This window comes from Bombus vosnesenskii, unplaced genomic scaffold (genome assembly GCF_011952255.1).
Source record: "Bombus vosnesenskii isolate JDL3184/JDL3185 unplaced genomic scaffold, Bvos_JDL3184-5_v1.1 scf7180000013349, whole genome shotgun sequence".
Taxonomy (NCBI): domain Eukaryota; kingdom Metazoa; phylum Arthropoda; class Insecta; order Hymenoptera; family Apidae; genus Bombus; species Bombus vosnesenskii.
This window is the reverse complement of record NW_022882985.1, coordinates 81,138-98,012: the sequence shown is the minus strand read 5'-3', so window position 1 is coordinate 98,012 and position 16,875 is coordinate 81,138. Positions and strand designations below refer to the sequence as shown.

General features: G+C 40.3%; 1 protein-coding gene across 1 annotated transcript in view; it reads right to left on the bottom strand.

Moving 5' to 3' along the window:
- Positions 1-366: 366 nt before the first annotated feature.
- The window catches only part of LOC117236581 (acetylcholinesterase-like), a 32,531-nt gene continuing 16,022 nt past the window's right edge, over positions 367-16,875 (bottom strand). The window contains exons 3-4 of the mRNA XM_033499667.1: positions 9,461-9,618; positions 367-4,344 (exon numbers count right to left, since the gene is read on the bottom strand). Of these exons, the coding sequence (XP_033355558.1) occupies positions 4,220-4,344; positions 9,461-9,618 (283 nt within the window). The 3' untranslated portion in view covers positions 367-4,219. The remainder of the gene's footprint in view (positions 4,345-9,460; positions 9,619-16,875) is intronic.

Here is a 16,875-nt window from a genome sequence, read left to right as displayed (position 1 = left end):
AACGTTGTATATATATGTATATGTATATCTATTTTAATCGATCACTGTGTCTAGAATGTCGCTGTGTGGACACCTACGTCACGGAGCAAAAATTACACGGGTGCCTTAAAATTGCCTTACATCTACTTTGCTCGACGGCACACGTAATTAGATATACAGAGCTTGCATGTATATTTATATGTATATACATATATTGATCCTATACACCCACATATATATGTATAGATCGATATGTATGTATATATACGTTATATGTATATGTATATTTACATTGCTTAATGTATCTCTTAAGTTTCTATCTTGTCTTGTTTAACGTGTGTACGAGATTAATTCACGAGGTGCCATTTTTTTTCTTTTTTAGTTTTGCTGTATACGTGTGTCTTTTCGTGTGTGTCTCTGTTTCTTATCTTTTTGGTTTCGTTTTCTCAGTAATATCTGGCAGCCGTGCGAAGAAGTTGAAAAGTCGCTTTTCCCCCCTCTCTCCCCTCATCTTTTCTGAGTTACTCCTTGTCCTTTCATGCTTCAGGGGTGCACAAGCCCTTTTTGGTTTCATTTCTGCTTTTTTCTTTTTTTTGAATTCCAGGAAACCGGATGTGAAAGATCCGGGCAAACGAAACGAAATTATTTGTCCATGTGCTCGCGTTTCGATTCGAGAGAGCGTTCTTTCTTCGTTGCGTTCCTTCCGGTTGCACGTGGGGAGGATCGATACAAAGTTTGTGTTCGAAGGTAGAGAAAGTGTACGATAGTTGAGAATTGACTGAAATAAAGAAACTTCTCGTTATTTTCCCACTTTTTTTTAGTTTACTTGTTCTTGTTTAAAATTTCCCAAGCTTTTTTCCCCCTCCCCTGCTTCTTTAATGAATGCTGCCATTTTAGCGGTGCACCCTTGACATTCGCTCCGGCTCTCGAGAGTCGCTCGAGTTTGACCTGGACTGCCTCTCTTCCAATGGATCATAAGATCTCACTTTTCCTTTTCCTCCCTCTCTACATAGATACGACAGATTATTTCCTCACTGCTAATACTCGTGCATCACTTAGTACTTCCCTCTATATATTTTCTTTTTTTTTGTTCTTTTGAATATTTTGTAGCAATTTAATTTATCTACGGTTACTTCATCGACTGGTATTGTCATGTTAGCTGTGCCCATCTTGAAAGTCCAGATCAAAGGTGTCTTATGTTTCGTGTTCGTTTTTGTTCTTGCCCATGGTCCTTGCTTTCGAAAGTTTCATCCCTTCTATGGGTCCTTAGAACCTGTAAAACTGCCAGCACTTTTATGGGAATCCAACGGTATTTCGCAAGATGAAGAATAATTTCGAGAGGGTGTAGGATAGTTTTGAAACTTGAGGCGCCGAGCTTCGAGCAGAGATTTCCAAGGAATTTTGTCTTATTTTCGAAATGCAGGTACTCCTTGCTAAAAGACCGAGGTCGCGTTGTCAGACGTCCTCGACGATCTTGGGGTGACAATAATTTCGACATCGCTAGAAAAAGGTGGTGCATAGATCGATGAGAAACGATTATTCGCGTGAAAGATCCTCCCTTAGGCCGTGGAGTTAATCTTCTTTGTTCAGCAAAGATTTATTGTCGATCGAAAGACGCTCGTCGTTGAAATCGTTCACTTCTCTTCTTCCGGGAACGTCCCGGCGACTAGTTTTTCCATTTTACAATCCTTTCACAATTGTGGTCAAAGTGCTGAGGTGGAATCGAGGGAGCTTCCAACAACGCGACGTAGATTACAACGTGTATAGAGTGGATACGTTATTGTTTAGAGTTTCGAACGACAGATGGCGTTAATGTTTGCCTTTCTCCAAAGAACCAACAATTTAATAACATTCCACAAATCACATGGACTAATCTCTTTTTTCAACTTGTCCACAATCAATTGTATTCGTCAAAAGCAGACTTCGAGCACAGACAGATGGCGTTAATGTTCTGCAGAGAACCAACCATTCAATAATTTTCTATGAATCACCATCGATTAATTTCTGTCTCTAATTTATCGAAAATCAATTCTACTCGTTAAGAGCAAACAGATTTCGCATGGAATATTCAACCAGCGACAGATGGCGTTAACGTTTGCCTCTCTCCGAAGAACCAATGGTTATAATAACTTTCCAGAGACCACATCGATTAATCTCCTCCGATTACTTATCCAAAATCGATTATTTTCGTCAAGAGAAAGCAGCCTCCGAGTGCAATTTTCAAAAATCCCATTTTGCCACACTTCTGGCCAAGATTAGTCCCACCAAGTGTCGGAGGTCGAAGAAACGGTGGATCGTTTCGGTCGAGCGGATCACGTGACATTCGAAGCGGTGCGGATTCGGTGTGAAAGAACGGCGACTTCCGGCGAGCGATGGTACGCGCCGGCGAGACAGGGAATTTATTTATAACGATGCCGAGGTTGGAAAGGTTGCCAGAGAGAGCCTGGTTTGTCCAATTTTGCGGAGCGGACAAGCGAAGCGTAAATTCCTCGGGAAACTGACACGATCTTTCCCTCTTCTTCTCCTCTTTCCCTTCCCCTTCTTCTACCCACCACTTGCTTGTCTTTCGTTTCGACGAGCAAATGGCACTCCCCGATTTGAAGGTGTTCTCGAGCCACCACAAGGACATCAGTCTGCACTTAACCCGTTGAATTTTCAAGAACCCTCTTCGTTGAATCCTTAAAGCCGGTTTTCAACGGTCGACCGGTTTCGAGAATCCCGATTTAGAAACCTCCTTACGCTTGATTCATGCTCCGTTTGATCACTCGCTCGGATCGAGTGTCTCATTAAGAATTTCACCTTTCCCCGGATTGGTTTCCATTTACTTTCTCGAGTATCGCGTTGGCATCAGTGGTACGTTTTCAAACGGAGCTGTTTCTCGATTCTGCTTTGCCACGGAGGAACTCTTTCCACTGCAGTCGATTGGGGTGGTCTAATTGGTCTAGTTGAAACCGCCGCGGTCACAGATCCACTTCCTCCGCTCTTTTCCATCTTACGAGGACTTGGTCGTTGGTTGATCTGTCTTTGAAGAAACGCCGGAGTGTTCTCAATCTTGGTGTTTTGACCAAGGAATTCCCTTCGTTCTGGCAACTTCGCAACCCGTTTGCCGTCTGTTCGCAGAAATGCTTCAAAGGTCTGAATTCGCCTCGCCTCTCTCATCGGGCAAACTTTCCGAATGCAATTTCACTTGGAAACTCCTGGTAAATCGTTCCGCGGCTCTTTTGAACGGTTTAAAAGGCAATAACAACCCAGGGCCAAGACGACCGGTCATCCGAGCTTGCGTTCTTCGACGAGCAGAGATTGTCGCCAAGATTTTGGAGCGGGTCCAAGCGATCCAGGATCCCCGCGCGGCCGTTCTTATGTAAAACCGGAGCACTTGTTGCGTTTTACTAATGAAACTTTTGTGTCACGAGCCATCGATTGCACGAACAGGTGGTTAATAGCGGCTGGTGTTTACGCCAGCCCTGCAACACGTCCTACCCTGTCACGGTATCGATCCGGCCCGCGTTCCGCTATTATTTATGCAAATTCCATGTCCGTGCGAATGGCCCGCCATTTTTATTCAAATCCCCGCGGTCACCGGTATTTTCGGGGCGATCGACAGTTAGCCCAATTCTAAACCACTGGTCCATCGAGAGTTTTCACGCCTGCAGCCATCCTTCGGGTCTTTTTGACCCGACCTCCACGGGACTTGCCGCGGTCTTCGCAAGAGGAATCGATAGTTCAACCTTTTGCACATCCAGCCCCAGTCCCCGGTCGGAGACACTCGAGCGACGTAACTCGTTAGGCTGTCCTCGTTTTCTCGGTTCATCAATCTTCCAGCCCTGGCCATTAAGTCGCCGCGATTCAGGTTTTTTCCACGAAGCCTTAACGAATCTGCTTCGCGAATAGCCGGATCTTGCTTATGCAAAGTTTAGGCAGAAATCTCTGTTCCCTCGAAACTCTCGCAAATCTCTGATTGGAATCTTGTTATCTTCTTCTTCCTCTCTCTCTTCCTCGATGTATAGATATATATATATATTTTTTTTCGTGTTTTGTCTATGGGAGGGAGAAAAGTGGTCGTTCGACGGCAATGGGTAAGCCGGGACCCATTGATCTACCCAAACGATTAGCAGGGTGTTAACCACTAACGAGATCCTGGACCGTGAACGAAGCCCTAATACCTGTGCAACTGTTTGAACCCCGGATTGCTGGCTTTCAGAAGGCTGTCGATCGATAAACGGTCCCCTTTGCATTGTCTTTAAATGACTCTCGACAGTACCAGGATCGACGACAGCGCCGTGATCGCCAGGGAGTTGCCTAGATCCTCCGCACCTGCCGACACGCTCGAAGCTATCGCGCTGTTACAGGCTTTCGGAGTTACATCTGAAACAGAAAGCGAGAGTATAACGTTGGAGGAATGCTCGGTGAGTAACGTGATTTCGAACAGCTCCGCTCTTGATCCTACTCGTTAAAGGAGCCCCGTGTCGAACACGGTCCTCTGTACAAAGGCGATTTACCTGCCTGCTGGGAAATATATATTCCGGCGTTTGGCAGATTGCAACGAACCCTTGACGACTAGCATCGATGCTGCGATATTTAGATGTAATACGCGATATAACGAATAATATAATTTTAATAATACAATTTATAATACATTTTTAATAAATTATAATTTATTTAAAATAAATAATTCTCATGGAAATTAAGAATCCGCCATCTACCAATGAGAATCACGCGCTCGTAAATTTTCTCTCTAGATGCAACCTATATAAATTTGATGCAAAATTCTGCATAACGTAACAACCGATTTTGCAAATTATCGAGATTGAAGAATCGAAGAAACCGATGATCGTCTCTCTTCTCGAAGAGAGAAAGCTCCTCATATTCTTCCTCCGTAGATAGTAAACGATCTATTCGATAAATAACCGTGGTGGTTGCTATGGGGAAAATCATTTTTACTTACAAAAGACTGCGCAAGGATAAAGAACTCGAGGATTGGCGGAAAGTAAGGCAGCGTGATGTTGGTATATAGGCGGGTGTTTTTCAAGTTAGGCGTCGCGAAAAATGCTGCAAGCCCTTGGTTCAGGCTGGTACGTGATCCGTGAGGTTGCCATTAAGCGGAGAAGATCGATCACGAGCCACTCACGCGATTCTAGCTCGCGCCAAGTCCCTTCTGAATTCAGTGTATAGAACCGAGTTTCCGGATCCTTTAAAGGTCCGCACGGACTGGGCTACGTTACGAGGAACAGTGGGTCTTAACAGTCGATCGACTGCATCCTCGTTCGACTGTATCCTGACGATTGAACGATGTCGTCGATGGATTGTGAATCATTGAACAGGGCAACATAGGCTTCAATACACAATAGGGCCATTGATTAGCTAAACATAGCATAGAAGATCATCTCATGACTCTAACTCTCGGACACCATTTAACGCATAGTCCCATTAATTTCAATAGGTGCAACATTTCGTTTTAATTTAATAACGATCAATCGATAGTCGCACTTTCGCCGAAATTCATCGTGTTGAGACTGGCCAAGCCATTTAACTTGAAATCCATGTCATAACTGTTCTCATCCCTCGAGGATTATATTTTAGAAGAAACCAAATTGCTCATATTTTACTCGGAAGAACTATTGGGTTGGCAACTAAGTGATTGCGGATTTTGTCATTATCATTTAATGGTAAAATCACTTAGTTATCAATCCAATATGTCCAGTAGAAATTAAATAAAGAATCCTTTAACAAATTTACACGGAATCTTCTAAGGAGAGCCAGTATCCCAGCTCACCTAACTGATGATACGCTTGTTCGTCGGTGGACTACGAATATTTCTGCAAATTATTATTGCTATTTACTCTTAATATTTATTACTATTATTATCTACACTCATATCTCATATATTTCCACATATTACCTAGCTTTTTATAAATTGCGCCATAATAACCATAAAGGTCCCCGGTGTATTCATCACCGTAGACGCAGTTCGAAATACGATTCCAAACTTTTGATCAACGATGTACCTATCGAGTTACGAATCTCACGCTGTATACGGGTCACCATGTCCATTTGTTAACTGTGTCCTAAAATCACCAGCGTGACTCGTATTTTTCACCACGAAATCGTTCTATAAACCAGTGTATCGCTAATCTCACGCGCTATCGTCGCGCAAGGGGGTTGAAATGTGTTTCATGTTTGTTTTACGACGTCGTTCGCTCTTCTTATCGGGATCTGATGCTTTGAAAGGAAAAAAAAAATATAGCGATAGGAAAGAAAAAAACCGATCGGTCACACGGGTCCACGAAAATTGTCCGGGACCGCAGGAAGCTCAGGGAACTCGCAATTCCCAGATTAATATCGGAAAACCGGAATACAGAGGGGTTTCTTCTTGGCGAAGCGGGCAAACTGTAGCCGTCTGACCACAAAATAACGAGTCCACTGTGGCAATGCCCCCATCGATCAGCGCCGCGAATCTAACGTATCGGTTACCCCGATACTCAGCCTCGACAACGATTCCAGGAATCCCCCGCTGCAATTCGACGGAGCAGCAGCAGCAGCCTGTCGTATTCCTAATGCCTGTTTAAGTTTCCGCCGTTAAACCACGAGATAACCGTTGATATTACAGCGTTCAACGTACCCACCGATCCTCTCGCCTAACTTAATTAATGGGACGCTTAATTAGCCCGCTAGGAGGGAGGCAGCTGTGCAAATTGCCACGATCCTCGTTTCTTTTAATAAGTGTCGCGGCCAACCTTCAGGATCTTGCAGAATCGATAGAAACACGGTATTACGAGTGGACTATGGGATTTCCGTAGGGTGGACCGTAATTCGTGGTATAAATGGGGCCAGGGGTATTCTATGGATTGGCAATAACAATTGGGAAAGAGACGAGGAACGCTGTATAAATAGATTATAGGCGGTTAAGAAAGATTCTATCGGCGAACACGTCGAACGGTATGTCACGAATTTTGTGTGTATATGGTTGGCTGAGAATTATACAGGTGCGTGTGAGTGTCCCATAAAGCGTGCTACTGTTATGTATTATAGTTGTTCATAAAATAGCGTTTCACGTTTGGAATAATAACGCCGGAGAATAAAGTCACTTACCAAGTTACTGTAACTTGACACTTTAACTAAATGATAGCGGATTAATCAGTTTTTCGTCGCCGACGCTTACCGACCGATAGCCTACTAATCGGCTTTTTGTCGCCGACAATCTCTCTCATTATTCGTGCAGTAATTTGTTATTTGGTATTAATGTACCTCGCTCAGTTGCCTCAGTTGCGTTGCTTTATGAGCTTCCACAGTTTTATGCCAATTTGAAAAACTTATCGTCCGCGATAAACGAAAAGAATGGTATTGGAGAGTCTAAACCGAAACAGAGCCAGCGCCAGGGAGAATCCGCGCCTGAGCTGCCGATCGGACGTGCGTATGCCGTTGAACAGAATGACGCTACTTGTTGTACAATTTACGAAGCCGATCGACGTACAACGAAACTGCCACGTTCAGGTATACTCGATAAGCTTTCTTGTAAATTAATAGAAAAAAATTAAATTAATAGAAATTTAAAAAATGAATAGAAATATAATCTGTTCTTATTTCTCCGCGTTAGGAATCATGTACTGCACGCATGTTACTCGGCCGCCCCTGTATAATAGCACTATGATTTATTTAATTAGTAATTATTAATTCTTCGAACCTCGTAGAACAAAAGACGAGAAGAAACGATCACCTGGCCGTAGATTAAATCGTGAGACAGGAGGGTTAATTCGATGGTGTCTTGCTGGTCCGAGCGACTACTGTTCCGGACTATCGAGTCTTCGGATCGTTCGTTTAAAATAACGAGGGCATGGGGTAGAAGCAATTTCGTTGGAGGACGCCAGCCAGAAAGGGGAGTGGCGACAGCGAATTCGATTCGACCGAATACCAGCTTTAATCCGGAACAATCTCGAGCAAACAAACACTGGGAATTATGCGACGGAATGCGAAACGAGAACACGCGTTGTTCTATCGTCACGCAACAACAGCAACCGGATAATTGCTGGAAACGTAGAAACATCGGAAATCTCGTTGATATGGATCATGTCCTCGAGTTATTTTTCCTATCCCGTTGACGCAATCTTGATCATTTCTGGACGAAGTAGTCGCCAACGCGTTGGGCAGGTCGGGCATCGTTGATTTAGGGACCCCAAGGTGTTTCGTCGATCAGATAAAGAATGAACAGCAAAAGAATAAATCGAAAAAATGAATGAGAGAGATCGGGCAGAATGACTCGGAAACAAAGCGCGTTAATGTGGCCCTATTTGCAAAATACGAATCATATTAGCTTGGTGTTTATTAAATTAATTGTTAACTAATAATGAAATTACAGGAAGAATATTCGTTATTGGCTGGCACGAACGATCAAAACATTCGTGAGATCTGCGTATGCGAGTTTCTGGAGATTTAGCTGCAGATAGAAATTTTACGAAAAGTAAATCATTGATAGGTGTATCGTAGATCGGTAGATGTACAATGGCGGACAGAGGAAGCTTAACGTTTTTTAATCAACCTGTAGTGGTATACCTTATAAAAAGTTAGCAATCTATTTATTAAAAACCGAGAAGCTATTACATTACGTCGAAGAAACAAATTGTTGGCTAAGCCGAGCAACTCAAGTAAAATAATTAAATTTTCGATTTCTGTCAAACGATAACAACATGTAGAAAGAACGTAGAAAATTTCTCATCGTTGGAATATTAATTATTTGCATCAAAGGTATCGTACATCATGATATTATATAGTATTATAGTATCGTTATTATATATTATTACTGTGGAATATTATACAGCATTGTAAATTAATAATATTATACACCAGAACGTCGTCAGTGAGCTGTGCTTTTCCACACTCCCAACAGTGTTCAATTGCACGCGACTGATCTGTATGGGATGAGTGGCGCGACTAGTGGCAAGTGTGAAAGGGGCTTAAGGATCTCGGCACTGTGCTCGAGCGTATGTTTAGAAAGTGGATAGTCTGCGATTGGAAGTCGCCGAGCCATGAGGTGTCGATTACACGACTGTTTACAGAATGCATGAGGTAGTTTACTGATTGCAAGTGACGCCTTGGGATTGCCAAACAAGTGGAGACTTTGTCTGAAGGATCCGACCACGGAATGAGGAATTCATCGATGCGTTTTTGCTAAACGGAGTTTAGGGACTGCAGTTATCTCAGAGCCTCGAAAGAGCAAAGTCTCTCGATAAAAAGATAGAAAAATATCCAGTACAAAATGCATTAAGGCTCGTTTATACAAGAAGCAATTTTAAATCCTCTTTCGTTCTTCGTTGTAACGAGGAAAATTCTTGAGAGAGGAAACTTGCAAGCGGGCAATTAACGAGAGAGTCATGCGAGTCACTTGTCACAGGAAAAAAGAAGAGGACGTTCTAATGAGGTTAGGTAGATAGATTAGGTTAGGTAGAATAGGTTAGATAGATAGGTTAGGTAGAATTTTGACACGGACCTGGCACTCCCTTCAGCTTTGGTAGAAAGTCGTTCCAAAAAGCACAATACGTTGTGTGTGGTCCTTTTCCAAGGCCGTTCTCCTGCGCGTTTAAGATGTAGTACTGCGGCCGGTCCCTCGAATATGGCGGCCAGTCGGCTTCCTCATCAGTCGGTTTCCTGAAAAGCAATCGATCAGTTAGTAGAAACCGACTGTGTCACGAGTCACGTTTAGCGTGAATCCAATGATCAATCTTTTGCACTGTGGAACGAACCATTCGCACTCGAAATTAGCTTTAGAAGAAAATAGAACACCGAATATATTATACAGGGTGAGTGAGAAATCGTCGTAGAGTTGGGCACGAAGCTATTCGTGAAAAAATAAGTCGAGAAAATATAATGACAGTTTTTCATGTGACGCTACGTTTATGGGAAGATCGAGTTTGAAAATGATCAAAAACAAAAATGTCAACTGTACTTTAACTTGGCTAGATACCGACGATCAGGATTTAGCAAATCGACAGTGAGAGATTATTATACACGGTGAAAATAATGTTAAATAATATTTTCTCTTTTAAGAAAATTTTTCAAGAAAATCATTCTCAAGATAATAAAATGTGAATGTGTTTAATTACGAACTGGTCTGATGATACATTCCCAATTTTTTTTTCGAAGAAACGAAAGAAAAGATTGTATTCCATATTTTCGATTTATTTTCACACGCGATAACAAAGCTTGGGATGTAAAAATGTTATACCAAATTTTTTTCTTATTTTTCATTAAAAATGAATATTTTAGTTTAGATGAAAATTTACTAACTTTTGAAACAGAATGTGACTAAAAAACGAGATCTTTCTGTAGTGTTCCTTAACGTTCTTTAATGTTCCTTAATGTTCCTTAATCGTACCAAACATAAGCAAACTAATCGCCAATTTCTTCTCTTTGAAACTTTTTGAAATTATCGAGTCGCTGAGGAAAGCTGCGTCGATGATACTCGAGTGCAAAAGGTTAATATTGGATATCAAAGGTTTCCTATTTCAGACTCGGCCTTATAATCGTTTCTCGAGTCCAAAAGGGCATAAGAACGTTTCAAATTTCTTGGTGGAAAGATTAACGATGACCTAGCTGATAGTCTAGTTGATTTAAAATTTCATCTGTAGGTTAACTATCTGACTGTGGCAACCAGACGGGACTAAAAATCCCTAGGAAGTAAGGTTGCGCACGAAACGGCAGACTAACGTAAACCAACTACTTAGTTTATTATTTCAGAACTAAACCGCGGATTTTTATGTATTCATGGGAAATTTGATAGTGAAAAAATATATATTCTGCCCGCGATTTCGTTCGCTACTACTTCGTTCGTGGACTACTAATACACGGAACAATTTTGGAACAGATAAATTTTTACGAACGAAATATCTACACATTTTTTATACTAACAATTAGATCATTCTCTTCCCTAGTAAAAAATATTAAATTATAAGAAGGTTTCGGAACAAACACGACGTAAAGAATAGACGATAACCATCGTTGCTTGACATCTAGCAAACATGGAAGCGCATACAACTCAGATCCCGGAGTATTTCTCGGCTTCTATAAAACGGATCGAGATGAAATATACCCTATTTTCTTTCCCAGACACTAAGCTATACAACAGAGAAAAGCTCGTCAAAATTCGTTCAGTAGCTTTTACGTGATGCGAGTGCAAACAGACAGACAAAAATTCCAAAAATGGATTCTTTTCACTGCGCAGCTTATGAATTATTCTCGGCTGACTGTTTTATTCCTTTTTATTCGATGTACAAATACCATGCTTCTACCGTTTTTTATTACAGTGCTGTGAATAATTGTAAACTCGAACACATTTTCCGCGTCACTTTCCTTACATTTCCATGAAACCACTGGTTATATCTAGATATGTTAAACGAAATTGTTTTGTAGAGGTTAAATCGAATGCTACGGGATATCAGGAGACGTTACTTCAGACAGAATTATTGCTTTTAATAAGTACTGAAAGAAAAGACAGAAAAACAATTTTTCAACAAGACAATGCTCCCATCCATACAGCCACTACGATCAAAATTTCGGAATAGAATTATTACCAGGCATTCAGTCCCGATCTGAACCTGATCGAGAATCTATGGGGAATTCTAGTGACAAAAGTTTACGACCAGGAGAAGCCATCTATGGAAGATGTAGTTGAACTTAAAAAAGGAATAAAATCCGCGCGAATATTCAAAATGAAATTTCAAACAAATTGATGGATAATGTAACTAAGGGATTAATGGAAGTGATCAAAGATAAAGAAGGATCCACTAAATATCGAGTGAAACGGTAAGTAAATTAACGTTGAGTTTACGTCGTTTCAGAACGAAAAACACAATTTCAAGAGAAAATTCAATTTTTTCCAGACTTCAAAGGAAGAAAACTCTTGTTCGTTGTACCTTTATAGTTTTGTTTCATATCATACTATGGAATTATATAAACGATCCTGTCAATTTTTCTTCTAATATTACGAAAAATCTAAAAATGGGATTGAGTTTTGTGATTAATCGTTGCAATGTACGTGTACAGACAGACATCCAAAGTAGCATATCCAGCTGTAAATGAAACAAGCTTTCATTTCTGTAGTTACGTTCATAGGGATATAAAAATGTGCAAAAATCCGCAGTCTCTACCTAACGATTCAGTAGCGGCGGTAGAAAAAGAGAACGTGAAAAACGATGGTTTGTTATATTGTTTTTTATATCACAGACGGATTAATTGGCGATGTCGCGAGGATATTACGTCGCAGGTAATTAATTCAAGTTACAGATAGCCGGAGACACGAGTCGTGAACATGGACAGTCAACCGAGTCTCGTTTAAAATTAATAACAACCAGCGTCGGTTAATAAATTGGACGTTGACTGACCTACCAGAGGTTACTTTATTAATTATTGAAATAGCCTGTCTTTTCCACCGCTATCTGCTGCGTATCAATCAAATATTTACACGGCTATCTTTGTCTCGTTAATCAATTAGCCGTCGACAGATCGACTTTCTTCTCGTTCGACCGGATCAATTACAAAGCAACAGATCCGTGTAATATGATAAAAAGTGAAAATACCGCGAGTAGGTAAGAGTTACGTCGACGTTGCACAGTCGCCTGTCTTCACGTTAAATTGTCATACTTAAAAAGCACATTTTTTAAGCGCTGCTGACCGATAGCCGCAACTTTCCCCTTATCGTTGTTGGTTTCTTAAAAGCAGTCAGCTGTTGCAGCCTCCTTGAAAACTTTGGAAAGCGTGTGCCTGAAACGTGTGGCAATATGTAAGCGACGACGAGTATACTCGTCGAACACAGGGTGCGTGTGGTTGTTATAATGTAGAATTAAGTTGCAATGAAATGGCTGTTTTATTTCTTACATTTATCACCGACGGTCATAACACAAAGTATTGCCATTTCTTCATGACGAATATACTCGTCAACAACAGCTAACTGGTTAAGCTTGCGGTGCCTGTTATAATGTAGAATTAAGTTGCAATGAAATGGCTGTTTTATTTCTTACATTTATCACCGACGGTCATAACACAAAGTATTGCCATTTCTTCGTGACGAATATACTCGTCAACAACAGCTAACTGGTTAAGCTTGCGGTGCCTGTTATAATATAGAATTAAGTTGCAATGGAATGACTGTTTTATTTCTTACATTTATCACCGACGGTCATAACACAAAGTATTGCCATTTCTTCATGACGAATATACTCGTCAACAACAGCTAACTGGTTAAGCTTGCGGTGCCTGTTATAATATAGAATTAAGTTGCAATGGAATGGCTGTTTTATTTCTTACATTTATCACCGACGGTCATAACACAAAGTATTGCCATTTCTTCGTGACGAATATACTCGTCAACAACAGCTAACTGGTTAAGCTTGCGGTGCCTGGTATTTTCGAGCATTCCTTGTGCTTTGATCGTCGACGCGGACGAACGTCGAAGTAAAACTATCGAGTTCCACATCTCCGAATCTACAGAACGTGCTGTAACTGCAACTACCCCGGACTCGCTCGTAGTATTTTCTCACGTTTCCATTGACAGTTCCAAATATAGTTTACACTTAAACATAGTACGCATTTTAATTAATTCGAATTTCCTTAACTCAACCAGCCGAGAGAACCGGCATCTGGCCAAGAATCGAACACGCTTGTTCCAAGCAAAAACAAAGAGCAGAGAGGAAAAGTACGATGCCACTTTGACGATGTCTCCTTTTTAATAATTTTAAGACAGAACGTCAGTGGTAGTATCGGCCCCATTTCAAGTATTAAATTGAAATTAACCGTTTGCAATTAAGTGGAAAAAATTATAATTGGAAGCGTCGTTTTACATTTTGGTCCGCGGTTATTTACATAAACAACACCGCTGTGTCTGACACAAGCATCGTCACATCGACATCAGCAATTGCTAGTTGAAACAAACATCCCTAAGTTTGGTTTCACATGGTGAACAAGATTGATGAAGATAGGTGTTCCAGGAGTTGGTCGAGTTCATCACTTTGGAAAAGAATGAGACACAGTGAGATCGAATGACACGCCACTCTCGACGGTTGAGCAGTTGTGCAACTCGATCTGAACTCAATCGTCCATGAAACAACAGCAGCTCGCGCACGAGACAATCGTGAAATTTGTTTATTTTCGAATTTTTTAAATTAAACTTCCGCTAACGTATTTGTGAGATTTTCTCGATTAAAACAAGACCAAACACGATATAGTTTAAATCACATTTACATACAGACATTACGTATTCACATATTGAATTTACCAGAGAAAATAATCGTTGTCCAGTAACACTGGACATAAATCATTGTTCAAGATGTAAACGTAATGTTAATTTTGTTATCTTCCCATTTGAAATTTAGCGACTCTTTACTTTTACTTACTTGCATTAATCCGTCGGTTACACTATCCATCAGTTTATTTGAAGTTTCGTTTCGCCCACGCGGATTTTATTCCTTTTGTAAGTTCAACTATATCTCAATAGGTGGCTTCCCTGGTCGTAAACTTTTCTCGCTAGAATTCCCCACAGGTTCTCGATTAAGTTCAGATCAGGACACTCAATACTGACTATGGTAATAGTTTTATCCCCAGATCTTGAAGCCATATTTTGATAGTTGATACGAATGGGAACATTGTCTCGTTGAACAATTGTTCTTGTGTCTTCTCTTTCGGTACTTATGAAGTTTAGTTAGTTGTTTACAACGTTACAGTTAATTGTTTTCGACGAGTATACTCGCCATGAAGAAATGGCGATATTTAGCGTCATGACGAGTATACTCGTCATACGTAAGAAGTAGTTACAACTTGCTGTTTAAATTGCATTTTAGTGGAAACAAGATCATATTATAGGAAAAGACTGTATATAGCGCATACAGCGATACATTTTAGAAGGAGTTCGCAACAGCTAACTGACTAAAACCAATGATTCTCTCGTTGTAACGGCTTTGGATTGACTCTTTGCAAAAGCAATTTCACTCAACGTGTCCAGATATGATCGGTGGTTTCTTGGAAACAACGAAGTGACGCAGACGATGTGTTCGTCTTTATAGTAATTCACTGTATGGCACTGTAATATACACGAAGCACAGTTTCCAAGGATGTCGCGGAGAATCTTTCGCGAGTCACTGCGAGTTCCTCTTCGCACGACGTCCGCCAAGTTTCATTTCGACGAGCCAGCCAAGTTATTCGTACGAGCAGCGAGAAAAAATTAATCAACGTGCTCCTGCTGCCTAGCAAACAACCGAAGCTCTTCGATAAGCTGATAATCGGCAGCAACACAGATAACAAAAATAAAAGGGGAAAGGAAAAAAGAGAAATGCCGCGGGCTTGATGGATCATGTCCGCTCGACGCGTGACATATCGGCCTCTTTGTGTCCAGGCGTCGATAAATAATTCTTCAGTTTCCGTTAACCCAGATTGAAAAGCCGTGCCGCGGAACGCGTCGCGGCCTCGCGATTGTTAATATTTAATAGGTGTCGTCAAACACAACGACGCCCAACGTCCGGAATTAATTCGTTGGCTGACTTTCCGTTTGCCCAGGCTACGTCACCGGCCTCCGTAGCAACCTTCTGGAATTATTAATTGGCCCTCAGATATAGATCCGCGGCTCTATTCTCGCGTCAAAGGTCATCGTAACGTCGCTTCCGACGGATTTTTGTGAGACCTACAAATTGCACGACTCTCCCATTAGAAATAGCAAGTTTTCGACGGGTCTTCGTTTCAGTGATCCAAAATAGCAGTGGAAATATTTCTTGGAGGAGATTGATCCGGTGGAAATGAATTTTTATTTGAATCGAAGCTAGTTATCGATAGATTTCATACAAAATGAAAAGTAGTAATTTTTTTTATCGTTTCAATTGGGAATAACCGTTGTAAACGATTGAAACTTAACCATCGTCGATAAATAATTTTATTTTATTTATCAGCATGCAATATAAACGATCAGAATTTTTGTTTTTTGATTACCAGTAATCATTGTCGATAGCCTGAATTTTATTTTGCTTATAGATTACCATTATCCATGATGAAACACTTTTTTAGTTACCTTCGGTCGATATCGACGACAAAATTTCTTCTAATTACATTCGACTATTGTTAATCGTTATTGACAATACTGATAATTAGTACTCATTGACAACGTAAAAGGATGTAATTATAAAGGTTATTTATTAAGCAAAAAAAAAAAGAATGGTATGAAAATGTACGAGACGAAGATATTTTAGAACAATACTTCTATTAACAAAAATTGTATTGTTAATGTCGCACTGCGATATCTTTCATCCTATTCTTTATTTCATATATTTTCGCTTTTTTCGTTAATAAATGGATTTTATAATTAAGCTTTTTCACGTTTGTCCATGAAAATGAACTAATTATCAGCAATGTTAATAACAATTGAAAACAGCCGAATCTGAGCAGAATGAATTTTCTCTGACGATAATGATCATCAGTAAACAAAAATAAATTTCGGACCATCGATAATGGCTACTGATAACCAAAGAAAAATTATGCTCGTTTATATAGAATACTGGCAACCAAAATTAAATTTCCAGCATCGATAATGGTTATTAGCAAAGAAAATAAAATTCTCGTCATCGATAATGATTGCTTTGTAATCAAATAAATTTTATTCATTCGCAATGGCCATCCGCAATTAAATTTTTCTAATTAAACATATCAACTCTTATACCATAAATTTAAAAATTTGTCTTATAACAATTACGATATCCGCTTTTTATATTATTATGCCATATTATTTATTTATTGCTTTATACCTTATCTATATATTAATTATATTATACTTTACAGTTTATATTATAGTTTACGTTATACAGTCGTCGAGTATTAGAGAAAAGACCAGGCGTTTTCGACGCTTCCTGTGGAAGCGCTTCATCTTCGTGC